Source organism: Stegodyphus dumicola, chromosome 6 (genome assembly GCF_044657685.1).
Source record: "Stegodyphus dumicola isolate Sdum_Otavi_A_Nest chromosome 6, ASM4465768v1".
Classification (NCBI taxonomy): domain Eukaryota; kingdom Metazoa; phylum Arthropoda; class Arachnida; order Araneae; family Eresidae; genus Stegodyphus; species Stegodyphus dumicola.
The window spans coordinates 229,790,641-229,805,115 of NC_140773.1; the positions used below are offsets into that span (position 1 = coordinate 229,790,641).

General features: G+C 34.6%; 1 protein-coding gene across 2 annotated transcripts in view; it reads left to right on the top strand.

The window, feature by feature from the left end:
• Window positions 1–14,475, top strand: part of LOC118182453 (mitochondrial 10-formyltetrahydrofolate dehydrogenase) — a 78,870-nt gene that overhangs the window by 47,267 nt on the left and 17,128 nt on the right. For both annotated transcript variants that reach the window (XM_035351799.2, XM_035351800.2), the window contains exons 12-17: window positions 892–954; window positions 2,946–3,010; window positions 7,269–7,490; window positions 7,569–7,762; window positions 11,738–11,831; window positions 12,000–12,099. In XM_035351799.2, the coding sequence (XP_035207690.1) occupies window positions 892–954; window positions 2,946–3,010; window positions 7,269–7,490; window positions 7,569–7,762; window positions 11,738–11,831; window positions 12,000–12,099 (738 nt within the window). The remainder of the gene's footprint in view (window positions 1–891; window positions 955–2,945; window positions 3,011–7,268; window positions 7,491–7,568; window positions 7,763–11,737; window positions 11,832–11,999; window positions 12,100–14,475) is intronic.

The window sequence follows — 14,475 nt, forward strand, 5'->3', positions numbered from 1 at the left end:
AAACTAACAAACATTTACAAATGAATAAAAAGCATTCAAAAGAATCACGAAAGTAGCTTGCCAAAAATGCCTGCTAGGGAAAGCTTTTAACAGGAGAATGATGGCTGTGTCTTATCAACAGTTCTCTCTCATCGCAGCAAGATCGTTTAATTTTTTAATTTGTAGCATAAATTGCATAATTTTGTAGTATTGATAATATAGGTGTTTAGTCATAAAGTTGAATTTTATTCATGCATCAAATTTTTGTTTAATTGCTTATAAAAGCGATGTTAATTTTATGTACGAAATCAATTCATTACAGGATCCTCGTCACTTTTAACAAGTTTTATTTTAATATGGAAATATTTCGTCTCTACTCACGTCAAAATGTAGGTTTTCGCTGGTCTAGAAGTGATTTATTTCGTAATTTCAGGGTTTTACTGTGTTCATTAATAACACCTACGTTATTTCTGTTCATGTGATTAATATGATAAAATATTATAATTAAAAAGCAAAACCTCAACTTTTCATAATATTAACTTTTAATAAATAGTTAAGTTAGAAGTCAAACAACAAAAATCAGCGTTATATTTGCAAATTTTCCAGGACTAGTTTCGATGATTTAACTATCGAATCATCTTCCTCAGCTGCTAAATTGCAAATGAAGGAGATGAGATATGGTGATAATATAAGATATGTATGGATGAAGAGAAGTTAAGCTACTGGCGCCATCTTTTGATGAAACAAGGGAACTAAAACACAATTTCCTTCAAGGCTGAAGGTGAAGAAGGATTGGAATTAGGGCCGTTCACTAGAACTAACTTCTTGTTGTTTGACTTCCAAAATAATCGTTGTTCGGCGTGTCATTTTAACCTCAATAATTATATGATATTATTTTTTTCCTTCTTTTAGGTTATATGCGAAGTTCAGTGTGCATCCAAAGAAGACGTAGATAAAGCAGCAAAAGCGGCAAAAGTAAGATTATAAGAATAAATACAATAATGTTATTTATTAGCTCTTCAAGTATTTTTAAATTGCCAAGCTAAATTCGAATGATGACTTTTGCAATGGCTCTATAATGCTTTTAAGAAAATTTTACCTCAATAATTTAAAAATAAATATCAACAATTTTAAACATTCTTTAACTATATCATTTAATTTCCATGTTATGTTCTATCAGTAATAAAAAAGATAATTTAAATACAATAAAACAGGCGTTTGTCGCTGAAATAATTTTCAACAAGTCGCATCTGTGGTCGATTGTATGAGATAGCTGAACACTAGTTGAAGTGCATATGAATCTTTCCCTTAGAAAGTTCTCCACGAATGCATCTTTTCCTCTAAAAAATAGCTTTCTTGTACTTTGTCATATCCATACATGTAGACAAGCTTAATTCACAGCAAAGTTTCGAAAGTAAGTTTCTATAGTTGGGGGTTTTGTCAAAGGTGACAACCGGTTTTATTTCCTTTATTCGGATTTACGTTGCACACGGAGAAAACGTCGCAAACACCCAAGCTGTTTATCCTTTCGCTAAGTATGGAACATGAGTTGAAATACTAGTGTTCAGCGGTCTTATCCACTTGGCCTTTGGGAGATTTAAGAACTTACTATTTGCTCATATCTAATTAATTTTACAATTAAAGGTACGAGGTATTTTACGTTTAATATTTTACGGCATAATGACTTTCTTTCTGTTTGTTGGGCTGAAGAAAGACCATAAAAACAATTACATTTTTATCTTTTCATAATATTCTTCCCTTAGTTCTATAATTCCCATAAAACTCTTCACGTTCTTCAGAGAAACGTTGTAAATAGTAAACATTGTAACTTGCTCAGCATAGGTAGTTAAAAAAGGTAATGCCTGTAATGATGCTTCACGAATATCTTGTGTTTTTGAAACACATGTATCAGTTTATAAACACGCATTGGTTTACAAATACTTGCAGGGCAGTGGCTTTGTAACAATGCGAATTTCAACAATTATTTTCGTAAAATTTAGGAGATTTTACTAAGATATACCGAGAGACTGTCGAATAAATCCTCAAATTCCTTTTTTTTTTTTTTTTTTTTTAAGTTCCTGTTGCAATTGCTAAGTTATTATTATATGAAATAATGCTCGTGTTATTTTCTATTATAACTTTCGCAAAAATGCAGTGCAAACTAATCCTAATCTAGAAACTAAATTATAACATTGAACTGTGAATTATCCTTAAATTTTACTAAATGTCGAATACAAAAACCGACCAACAATTTTAACGCCAGCCAATCCTAAAACTTGCTAATGAATGGAGAATATCTATGAAATTGCAAGAAAATGTACCGAAAAGGAAAAGGAAAAGGAAATAATTAAAATATTAAAAAAAATCTGAGAGCTTTCAGATTTTATTTTGCATCCAAACGGACATTTTTTAAAAAAATTACAGACACATATACGTTTCGAGAGCACTTCGAATAACGCCACATTGTGCTAAAAATATTTAAAAACAGCATATCTTTAGAATTTCTGATAGACAGTCTGGCGCACTCGAGATAAAAATGTTTTATTCCCTGCAGTATTGCCACTGCTCGCTTTGAAATTGTTGGGGTATTTTTAATCAAAAATCCGTTATAAAGTTTTATAAAATATGGAACAGGTAGGAAGTCGACCTTTTCAAAGTTCACCAATCATTCGCTGGAAATGGAGCTGAACCGGAATTTTGAAAGACAGCTTAAAATTTTGGATTAAATTCTGGAAGAGGGTTATTTTAGATTACATTCTTTTGCCTAAATATTAAAGAAGAAAGTATTAAAATTGATTACATATAACAAATTGCCTAAGAATTGCAGCACAACATTCAATATTTGAGAAATTCCCAGAAGAACCTCTAAAATCCTCAAAAATAATCGCAGAAATTTCAAGAAGGGCAAAAAGTATTAATTATTATTAAAACTTTGATTAAAATTATTATTCCTTTTTTTTTTACAGGCTGCCTTTGATGATGGCGAATGGAGAAAAATGAATGCAAGAGATCGAGGCCGTTTAATGTTTAGGTTTGTGAACTTCTAATTTGTTCAACCTCTCATTCTTCTTTCTTCATTATGATTAAGACTAAAGATAATCTATTCAGCGTTTTTCGTAGACATAATCAGTGAGCAAAGTGACGTCATATTTGGGTGAATATGCTATGGAGAAATATGAAATCACTAAAGATTGAAACGTACATTAATTTAACAGTAGTTGCCAAATTGGTAAAAAAACATATATGAATATTTTATAGAATCTTTAACGAATCTTTTACTGATCTAAATATTCATATTTAGATTAATAAACATAAATATTTTACAGAATTCATCAAAAGGATTATAAAATTTTATTCAAGTTCTTTAAACAGTTATTTTGTGTTAAAACCGCTTTCCTTCTTTCCTTATTAGTACTAAAAATATATATGAATATTTTATCGAATCTTTTACTGATCTAAATATTCATATTTAGATCAATAAATATAAATATTTTACGGAATTTATCAAAAGGATTATAAAATTTCATTTAAGTTCTTTAACCAGTTATTTTGTTGTAGGTTTCCCCACTGTGTAATTCTAAGTTACAGTTAGAAGTGAAGAATCTTAAGAACTAGTAAGCGAATAATCGCTTGAGTTTGTAAGGCAGTATTTATTATTCAAATAAGTTTTAACAGGACTCCGTCTTGGAGTTGTACAATAAAGCCGACACCCGGGCTTCAACTTAACAGACTAAGAAATAAACTAAACTAAAAAGATATACCGAAGCTATCAAAATTCTAGCAGAGTTGGCCCCTTAATGCTAATTGACTGCGAAGCTATCAAGGGCCTAAATACGCCGAGCGTAATAATAGCTTAAGAAAGAGTAAAAAAAAAAAAAAGGGCGCGTGCTAGCCAGAATATCTGGTATTTCTCTCACTGAGACAGTAGAACTTTGCGGTTAAATACCGCTCTTCCTCATTAGCATTCAAACGTGATTCTAAAACTACGTTCTGGGGGGGGGAAATGGTAAGTTGAAATTAGGAATCGATAGGAAATTTAACTCAAAATTTAACTGTTCATAAAATTAACATAATCCTTACATAACTCCCGACCAGACTTTAAATAGTCGAAAGCTAAAGGTCTCTAAACGACCTTGTTTAAGACTTTAAAGTATAAAATCTTTCTAATGTTAAACTACACTCCTAACTCTTTCATTAACTAGATTTCACTTAAACTTCTGTTCTTAGGGCCAACTTTACAGAAAAATCTAAAACTAGAAATTGACAAAATTTGACAAAAAAATCGGATTTTGTTACAATCATCTGCTTCTTTCGTTTAATCCATAAACCTTAATCCTGCTACTTTAGTCTTGGTCCTTCCATATGTGGAAGGAAACAGTATTAGTACTGATTTTCACAAAAATTTCCGTACCACTTAGAATTACTCCTTTATTGCATCATTTGGCCCTCACACACTTTCATTCATACTTAAACTTCTGTTTCCCCCATGCTCTCCAGAAATTGTTCTGAAATGTGCTTAGGTACTTATGTTGCGTTACTACGAACAAAACTACCGCTATACAACATCTAACATTGTTAAATTTGACATACTAGACTTCACAAGACTCCCTATACAAAAACACTTTCCTAATCTGCCAAGCGAAAGCTTAAATTAAACTTTAAAGTGTTAGCTGGAGAGTCTGACGTTAAACACACATGTATATACTAAAACAATCGATTCTTTCACAAATTCATTTGTACGGCGGCCAAAATTTATCTCTTGTAAAAATTCAAATTCAAGACACTTTACCACAGAAATTGAAGATTTCTACTTTAACGTAAACATTTAGATATTTATACATCACTTTTAATTTCATTTTACATCAAAAGTCATAGTTGCTTAATTACAATTTACCATCTTTACACGACAGACCCACCAGCGGCCGAGCGGTAAAGAGGCTGAACACTGGTAGTTCGGTCCGAGGTTCGAATCCCGTGAACGGGCTGGCTGCATGGGCGTTTTCGTGGTTTTCCCCATGTGTAACGTGTATACGAGCCAGTTTCCCTTAGAAAGTCCTCCACGAAGGCATCCCTCCCTTTAGTCAGATAGCCCTCGTGTGCTTTGCCATAATTTAATAATCCAATCCAGTCCAATCCATATTTATACGAAATCTTAACTTTAAGTTGACAGATTTCAGTATTCAGAGTCTTTCCGACTAAACATATTCACAATTTAATTCTCGCAACTTGAGAGTTCTTAATAAAATATTTACTGCTAGTAGCTTCTCGCCAAATTGCGAACATAACAATCTATGATTACAAGCTATTTACAACTATGTTCCCGCTATTTGCTATTTAACTTTTCTAAAAATTTTTAGCAACTTAGGACACGATGATATAATTTGAACTTTTTTCAACGTAAATTAAGCAAAGAAATTTTCACTTATCTTTTTCTGTACTCCTCCATTGTGATATGACAGAATTGTTCAAATGTGGGATACCTGAGGACCTCCAACCTTGTTCTGGAACTTTAAAATAATTTAGTACTAGGAATAGGCATAGGACTAGCACTAGGAACGGGCATAAACATAGGGCTAGTACCAGGAATAGGCATAGGCGTAGGGCGTATACTAAGAATAGGCACAGATGAGGGTGTTTCGAATACCGGTGAGGGCACAGTTGATTTTTTTGTTTTTCCTCCTCTGAAAAACTTAATAGCTCTACGATTTTCCGTTTAATTTTATTACGCATTTATTCTGCCGCACCACTCCGACCTTGATATTCAACTTCAATTTAACTTTTAATATCTGAGCATTTTTAGTCGAAAAATGTTACTGAAAATGCTTAGGAGCACTTTCAGTAGTAATATCTACACTACTAAAATCCGTGCGCTTCTGTCTGTTTGTCTATGGCATTATCTGCTCCGGAACGACGGGGAGTTGAATTTCGAGAGAGGAACTCCCCCCCCTCCCGGATTCGAAAACTTCCTGAGAAGCCATTTCGACCATTCTCATCTTCGTACGACTTTAATTAGATAAGATATTAGTTAAAAACTCGAAAAAACGCTGATTGTAGCCCTCATTCTACTGAGTAGCAACAGTCTCGCACGCAGGAGATGAAATTCTGCTTTACGTCGAAAAGTGTTGCCACTGCTCTGTTTTAAACCGTAGAGTTCCTTAATAAAAAAAAATTTCAAAGTTTTACAAAATATGAAATAGAAATAGCGTTGAAAACTTTAAACATATTATTATTATTGTACCAAGTCATAGTTTTGACATTGAAGAAAGCACGTGATTGCATGTGACGGCATTGTATGCCGAAAATTGTTCATCAGTGTCACCATGGCTGCTGTTGGCAACTTTTTTGTTTCAGGTTAGTATAACTGACACGATATATTCAATGCCCCATTAATTATTTTATTGATATTGAGAATATGTTGTTATATTACATTAAATTTAAATTATGACTTGTAGAGACATTAGGTTAATTGGAAAAGCCGGAGACATGAAAAATTAGCAAACGCCTTCGCCGGGACCTCTGGAATACCGGCTGACCACTACATGACGAAGGCATGCTAGGAAAGCGGGAGAAATACCTTATATACTCTCCCTTTTAAATGGCGACTGGGGTTTTTAGGGAACCCATCGCCAAATCCTGGATGAGGATAATCATCTTCCACAACCCTTTTGGTTCGGGCGCCACTGTAGAGACATTAGGTATTTTTTGAAGCAGGCAAGATGAAAAATTAGCAACGCCTTCGCCGAGAATCGAACCGCGGGCCTCTCAATCACGCGCTGAGCGTGCAGACCACCACACCACGAAGGCATGCCAAGAAGGCGGGAGAAATACCTTATAGACTTCATACGTATTAACCTGAAGCGTCAAAAGCTTTTGTTTCCTGGTTTGGCAATAAAAAATGATTTACGAATGGGTTGTTGCTTGTGAAGAATGAACGGATTTCATTTATACTGAAATGTTTCCATACATTTGCTATTCAGAGGTACATAGACCTTATAAATTTTCTTTGGCTGCAGCCCGCTTACGTGGCGGGCTTGTTCGCAAGTTTGTATTGATAAAAAGTGTTTCAAACGCTATGTATTACATACTTGGTATAAAATCGTATGCTTTTTTTCAAGTTTGTTGTATGTTTAAAAATATTTTTGAACTTTATAAAGCTTAACTCTGCTTTCACGAAATTGAAATCTCTAGGTTATAGATATATATATTTTTTTAATTCCATCGCAGTAAGATATTCGTTTATGGATTGTATGCTATTGTTTAATTCAGTGTGCTATTTATTCTTTTAAAAGGCTTGCTGATTTCATGGAGGAACATAAAGAAGAGCTAGCCACACTGGAAAGCATCGACTCGGGTGCTGTATACACTTTGGCTTTAAAAACGCATGTTGGAATGTCAATTGAAACATGGAGATACTTCGCTGGTTGGTGTGACAAAATTCAGGGGTCTACGATACCTATAAACAATGCTCGTCCTAATCGAAATCTGACATTTACGAAAAAAGAACCAATTGGGTATCTATATTTCCATTCAACCTTTATGCAAAGAATTAAATTAATTTTTACTCGTAATTAATGCAAGTGTTCTTCCAGCGTATGTGGCATCATCACCCCTTGGAACTACCCCTTGATGATGGTGTCTTGGAAGGCGGCTGCGTGTCTCGCTGCAGGAAATACTCTTGTTTTGAAACCTGCTCAGGTGTGCCCACTCACGGCATTGAAGCTCGCTGAACTCAGCGTGTACGCTGGATTTCCTCCTGGAGTTATAAATATCGTACCTGGAACAGGTTTGTGCTAAAATTATATGTGAACTTATTATGGCAGCTATTTTGATATATTTTATACCAATTACTCTGCTAGTATTTGTGAAAATAATATCTTATAGGTATATTGCCTGGAAGAAGTTTGAAAGGAAATTCTATGCAAGCTTGTTTAGCCATTTTGTGAAATTATTTCCATTATTCCGCTAGTCAAATTATCGATGTTTATCTTGTTTATCTATAATATATTGTAATCAAAAAAGGAAGAAACCAGAATTAAGATTAGCATGCTTGAAATGCAGAAGAACCGAGGTAAGAATTTCTCTCCTTTAATAAGAAGTCTGATTATTAAAGCTCCGAAGTAAATTTCAGAAGGTGTGCACAGATATTTTCCTGGGTAGCAAATCCCCATCTTTTAAAATTTCTAGCCTAATAATTCCGTGTTAAAAGAGTGCGAACTTTTATGAAATTTTAATAGTTTAGTAAGTGAGTAGGTATAGCTATTAATTAACTCAAATTTACTCTTTTCAAAGGTAAACCGTAAGAATGCTAAGCAGGTTCTAACCTTTTCTTAATTTCTAGGATAATTCAAGTTCAATTAAAAAAAAGAGAAATATATATGTTTACTGAACATTACTGTCAAGCAAATTATAGAAAATAAATGTTACAAAATCTGATTTACCGCTGCTTTTAGGAAATAAGTTAAAAATTATTTGGTTTCCGAAAGACTAAAAATTTAAACATAAAACCGAAGTTAATTTTAGAATTTTATATAGGACCAAATTTAAAATTACACCAAATTTAATTTAATACAGGACATTAAGTTTTTGGAAGCAGGAAACTCATTAATTAACTGTGTTCTCACTACAATTCGAAGATTCGAATCATGGATCTTCCAAGTACTCTCAGCGTTACACCACGAGAGCAGCAAAGGTTATGTTCTAATTCCATACATTCTTTCCCACTAAAGGGCGACTGGGATGTGACACGGGGCCCGACTGATCAAACCTAGAGAAAGGTCAATTATCAACAATTTTCAATTCCAGGTCCGCTGTCCAAGAAATAAGGCTGTCAGAACAAGAAACGTGAATAAATCAATTGTGTACTCAAATTCTAATCACTGGATCTTCCGGCTGCTAACTAGAAATGCTAATCGCTTACACCGCGAGAGAAAGCACGAGTAATGCGATAATTCCTCATAACTTCTGCTTCTAATCACCAGCTGCAAGATCGAACTGTCAAAGCATGAACATGCATGAAGAAAACAGGTGGCCCCTTTCAGGTCTACGTAACATAACGTATGAAGAAACAGCACAGGAATTTGCTTTCCCTAACTAGCCTATCATATGATGGTAAATAATAATAATAATAATAATAATAATATATATATATATATATATATATATATACTACACTCAAATTTGCATCTTTGGAGGTGGAGCAGTAGAATGATAAGACGGAATAAACCTCAACAAAATCAATTATATGAGTAAGTTGAAACTATAAAAACATTTATGCAAAATTTTATTCTGAAGTTCCTTTTTCTTCCTAGAGGAAAAGTCTTCTTGAATTTTAGTTGACTAAAAGAGATCATGTCATCTGATAACCTAGTTTTTATGTAAGTTATGACGCCAACAATTTTACAGTCACTTTCCATGATACGAGGACAAAAGTTACGGAAGATTGTGCAGTCAATGTAACCGATACAACGTGTTCAGTCATGCAGTTACGTTTATTAATCAGCAGTTAAATCAATCAATATATTAATTAATGTGTTACTATGGATTACTATGTAAAATAGTAATGTTAATGTGTGTAACTATGTGATACGCATTTGCAGACCACGGAAAAGTGCATCGTAGAAAACTGCGGTAAATTATGCCCACTATATTGAAGAAGCTAGAGTTAATACTATCAAAATCGAAAACCTAAACTTGCTTAAGAAACTTGTAACAGATCATTTGAAGTGAAAACTATTTTAAAACATGCAATAAATTATGCCCACTATATTTAGCGGGCTCTCTGAGTTAATACTGCAAAAATCAAAAACCTTACTCTAGAAATTTATAACCGATCATTGTAAAAAAAAATTAATTTGTCTCTTTTGATGTTCTCGGCGCTTTTTAAGTTGCTCTCGACAAATCATTTTGCTTCTACCGCTTTTCCTCTTAGCGAATTTTCCCACTTCGCAATGTAAAGTTTTAACACCATTTTTTTGGAAAGTTCTTATATTATAAGGTATTTTCTTCCTCCTTCCACCATACCTTCGTGGTGTAGCGTATTCGAGAGGTCTAAGTTCTATACCTGATGAGGGCACTGCCCATTTTTCATGTCTCCAGCATAAAAAACTTAATGACTCTACAGTGGCGCACGAACTGAAAGGTGGTGGACAATAATTCGTAACCACCAGCGTTTGGCGATTGGGTCTCCTAATCCACAATCGCTCTTTAAAAGGAGGATTATATAAGACATTTTGTCTCTCCTTCCAGCACGCCTTCCTGGTGTAACAGCAGCACACTCGGCGCGTATTCCAGAGGTCCAGATTCGAGTCCCGACTTGGACATTGCTGATTTTTTCATATCTCCAGCCGAGATGAGCCTGTTCGGGAGAAACTCTCTGTCTGGATTCTTCACCGCCAGGCGCATAAAGGGATTAAATAAGCAACTGGTAAGAACAGGCTATAATTACCTGCTGAATACCAGTATAAGCCCGAAGTTCCAAGGGAGAGGCAGCTGATTTATCAGACTTTGATAAAGGTCAAATCGTTATGGTTCGGCGACTGGGAACATCAATATCATAAAAGGCGCTTTTAGTGGGCCATTCACGTGCAGTTGTTAGTGCATTTAAACGACATGTCGCCGGCCAGCAGTGTGTCGTCAACGGCGCATTGATTCCAGAGGATAGCTGAGTTTGCTACGCTTTGTTCGCTGTGACCGAAGAGCTACAACAGCCTAAATCACCACCTGCTACAACAGTGGAGACCCAGACAGTGTTTCTCAATACACTCTGCAGCATAAATTTCTGCGTATGGCCCGACGCAGCCGGAGGCCGAAGCATGTCCCTGCACTGACGGCACGTCATTACCAGGCATATGTAATGGGCCTAGAAACACCGGAATTGGACATTAGAAGAATGGAAGAGAGTTGCATGGTCCGACGAATCATGTTTTCTGGTCCATCACATCGACGGGCATGTGGTAATACAGCGATTTCCAAACGAAACCGTGGCTCCCGGATGCACAGTTGGACAGAGAGAAGCCGGTGGCGCAGGTATTATGGTGTGCGGCCATGTTTTCGTGGTGCACATTAAGACCTATGATCCCCATATAACAGTCCCTGACGTCTGTACGCTACGTGAACATCACTGAAGACAAGGTTCACCCATTCATGACAACAGCATTTTCGGCGGGGGATGGTGTTTACAAATAGGATAATGCACCATGTCATAAGGGTCGAATCGTCAGGGAGTGGTTGAGGAAACTTCCAGTGACCTTCAAGTCATGTCTTGGCCCGCAAATTCACCTGACATTAATCCAATAGAGCATTTGTGGTCCCACCTGAAAAACCAAATTCGTTACCCCCTCGCAATATGCGGGATTTGCAGGACTAGTTGCTGAGCGTTGGTACTAGATACCTCAGACTACCTATCACCACCTTGTGGAGTCAATTCCACGCCAGGTGCTGGCAGTTTTGAGGGCTAAAAGGTGGTCCTACATGTTATTAACATGGTGGTCATAAAGTAATGGCCTTTGGGTGTATAAAAATATAGCAGAAAGCTGCAAACAGGAAAGGCACAAATCAACATCGAGGACAAACCACTTTACTTACACTGATGCCACTTGGTGAACAGGCTCTGGAAATCCTAAGCGCCTATTCGTTGGTTCCTTACTTACGAAAGTAATTAAGTATTTTAATGAATTACTATAAGTAATAAAGTGTTTCTCAAGTATGAATATTTTTGCTGCCTTTTATTAATAGGTCTTATTTTTTTTATATTTAACAGGATCAGAATGCGGTCAAGCTATAACTGAGCATCCTTACATAAGGAAACTTGGCTTTACAGGTTCCACTCCGATAGGAAAGCAAATAATGAACAGGTATCACAAAATATAATTTCCTACTAGATAATTAATTACAAACTTCTATTTTAATTTGTCGAAGAACAATAAATTTTTAAGTATGAAAAATAAGTAAGGAGTGATAGACTTAACTTAAAAGTTAAGCTAGCGTTTCTAATGCAACGAACCATTGTTTTTCTTCTTTAGCTGTGCTCTTTCCAATTTGAAAAAAGTGTCCCTCGAACTTGGTGGGAAATCTCCATTAATAATATTTTCAGACTGTGATCTAGACAAAGCTGTAAGGCAGGTAATTACTTTATGAATAACATATACATTTTTCTTTATGAGCAAGCAATAGAATTAAGTGTAGCGCTAAACAAAACAAAAATGAGTAAAATAAATATAAAAAAATTTGAAAGCTTTCAGATTTCGTATTACACCCAAAGGTGCTTCTTTTTAACTTTTGGTGTGTTACCGTTATTTATTATATATCCTGTTCTTCGCACTTAAACCATAAAATTCTATTCAATAGCAATATCACAAAATAATTTAAAAAGAGCATTCTCTTAGAATTTCCGATACACAGTCTCGCGCGCCGGAGACAAAAATGTTTTCTTTTTCCCGTACAATGTCGCCATGGCTCGCTTTGAAATCGTTGAGTTTGTTGATCAAAAATCCGTTACACTTTTACAAAATATGAAATAGATAATAAAACAAATTACAAATTTGCGCTTCCAGATGCCCATATTCGAGTAAAGGACTACGTTATTCAAAATTCGATGTTTCTAGGTACAGTTGTTTTATCACAGTGCGAGAAACATACACACATGTACGCAGATTCTTCATTTTTTAATTTCTTTAAATATAACACACGGCGATAATATTTGGCGGCAACAATTTCAAAAGTGAAAAGGACATTTAAAGTTTTCAACGCAAAATGCCAAAACAAAATTTATAAATTATTTATAATTTGGGATAATAAAAATAAAACCTGAAAAATTTCAAATTTCAACCGTCGCTCACGACGCGTTTGTTAAGGCTTTTTACCTTTTTTTTAGCCTAAAAGGCGTTAGCCCAGAAGGGCTATTAATTTCGTTTTGGCATTTTGCAGTGGTTCACTATAAAAGGTCTGAATCACTTGTCAAATTGTTGCCACCAAATATTAGAGCCACCAATAAATAAATTTTTATTAACCCAAAGGGGCGTAGCCCAAAAGAGCTATTAGTCTCGAAACGGCATTATGCGCCGACTCACTGTTCTGCTGAATCACTTTTCAAACTTTTGCCATCAAATATTATCCTATTATATTTCAGGGTCAAAAAAGCTGTATTATATTTCATGAAATTAAATAATGAAGAATGTATATGTTTCTCGCACTATGATAAAACAACGGTACCTGGAGCCATGAAATTTTGAATAACGTCAACCTCCACTCGAATAGGGGCACCTAGAAGCCCAAATTTTGCATTTCGAATGTGTTTTATTATCTATTTCATATTTTGTAAAGCTTTAACGAATTTTTTATTAAAAACTCAAAGATTTCAAAGCCAACTATGGCTACAATACGGAATAAAACATTTTATCTCCTGCGAGGGACTATCTATCCGAAATTCCAAAGATATACTGTTTTTAAATATTATAAGCCCAAAGGGATATTAGTCCAAATACTCTGTAAACGTGTATATGCGTGTAAATAAAAAACAAAACGCTCTTTTGGGCGTAATGTAAAATCTTTCAGATTTTATATTTTCCTCTCCTTTTTCTTATAAATGTGCTCTTAACTGCAGTGAATCGTTCGTTGCAGATATACTCTTGTTCTTGTTTGCAGATACACTCTTGTTGTCAGACACTGACCGCACCATTTTAAGTTAAAATAGAAATGCGCAACACTTTCACAATTAAGAAAAACAGGGGACGTAATCGTAAACCCTTCTGTAAGACCCTGGACAGCAATCTGAAGTTTCAGAACGAAAAAAAAATTTTTTTGCTTGGAAGGTCAAATATTTGAAGGCGAGATGTTAATGAGATCATAGGATTCCTATACGCCAGGTTACAAATATACATATATTTGCTTTCAGAAATAAAAAGTAGTAAACTATTCTATATTGAGAGGCATAACATATGGCGCTAAAAACATCTTTAGAATAAAAATACAAGTATTTATAACCACAAGTTCGGTATTTTGTAAATTAAACACAGTTTAAATTAAATATATTAGATAAAAATACAATTAAAAAAATTTTTTAAATAATTAAATTACGTTCAAAAAAGGCGTTTCTTTAACATTTTGTCTGTTACCTTTATTTATTATATATCACGTTCTTCGCACTTAAACCATAAAATTTATTTCAAGAGCAATATCGCAAAATAGTTTTAAATTGAGCATATCCTAGGATTTCCGATACAGAACCTCGCGTGTTGGAGATAAAAATGTTTTTTCTGTACAATGTTGCCATTGCTCTCTTTCAAATCCTTGAGTTTGTTAATCAAAAATTCGTTAAAGTTTTACAAAGTATGAAATCGATCGTAAAATAAATTCCAAATTTCAAATTTGGGCTTTCAGATGCCCATATTCGCAGTAGGATGACGTCATTCAAAATTCGTTGGCTTCATGTTCCGTTGTTTTATCACAATGCGAGAAATATACATACATTTATGCAGATTCTTCATTATTTAATTTCTT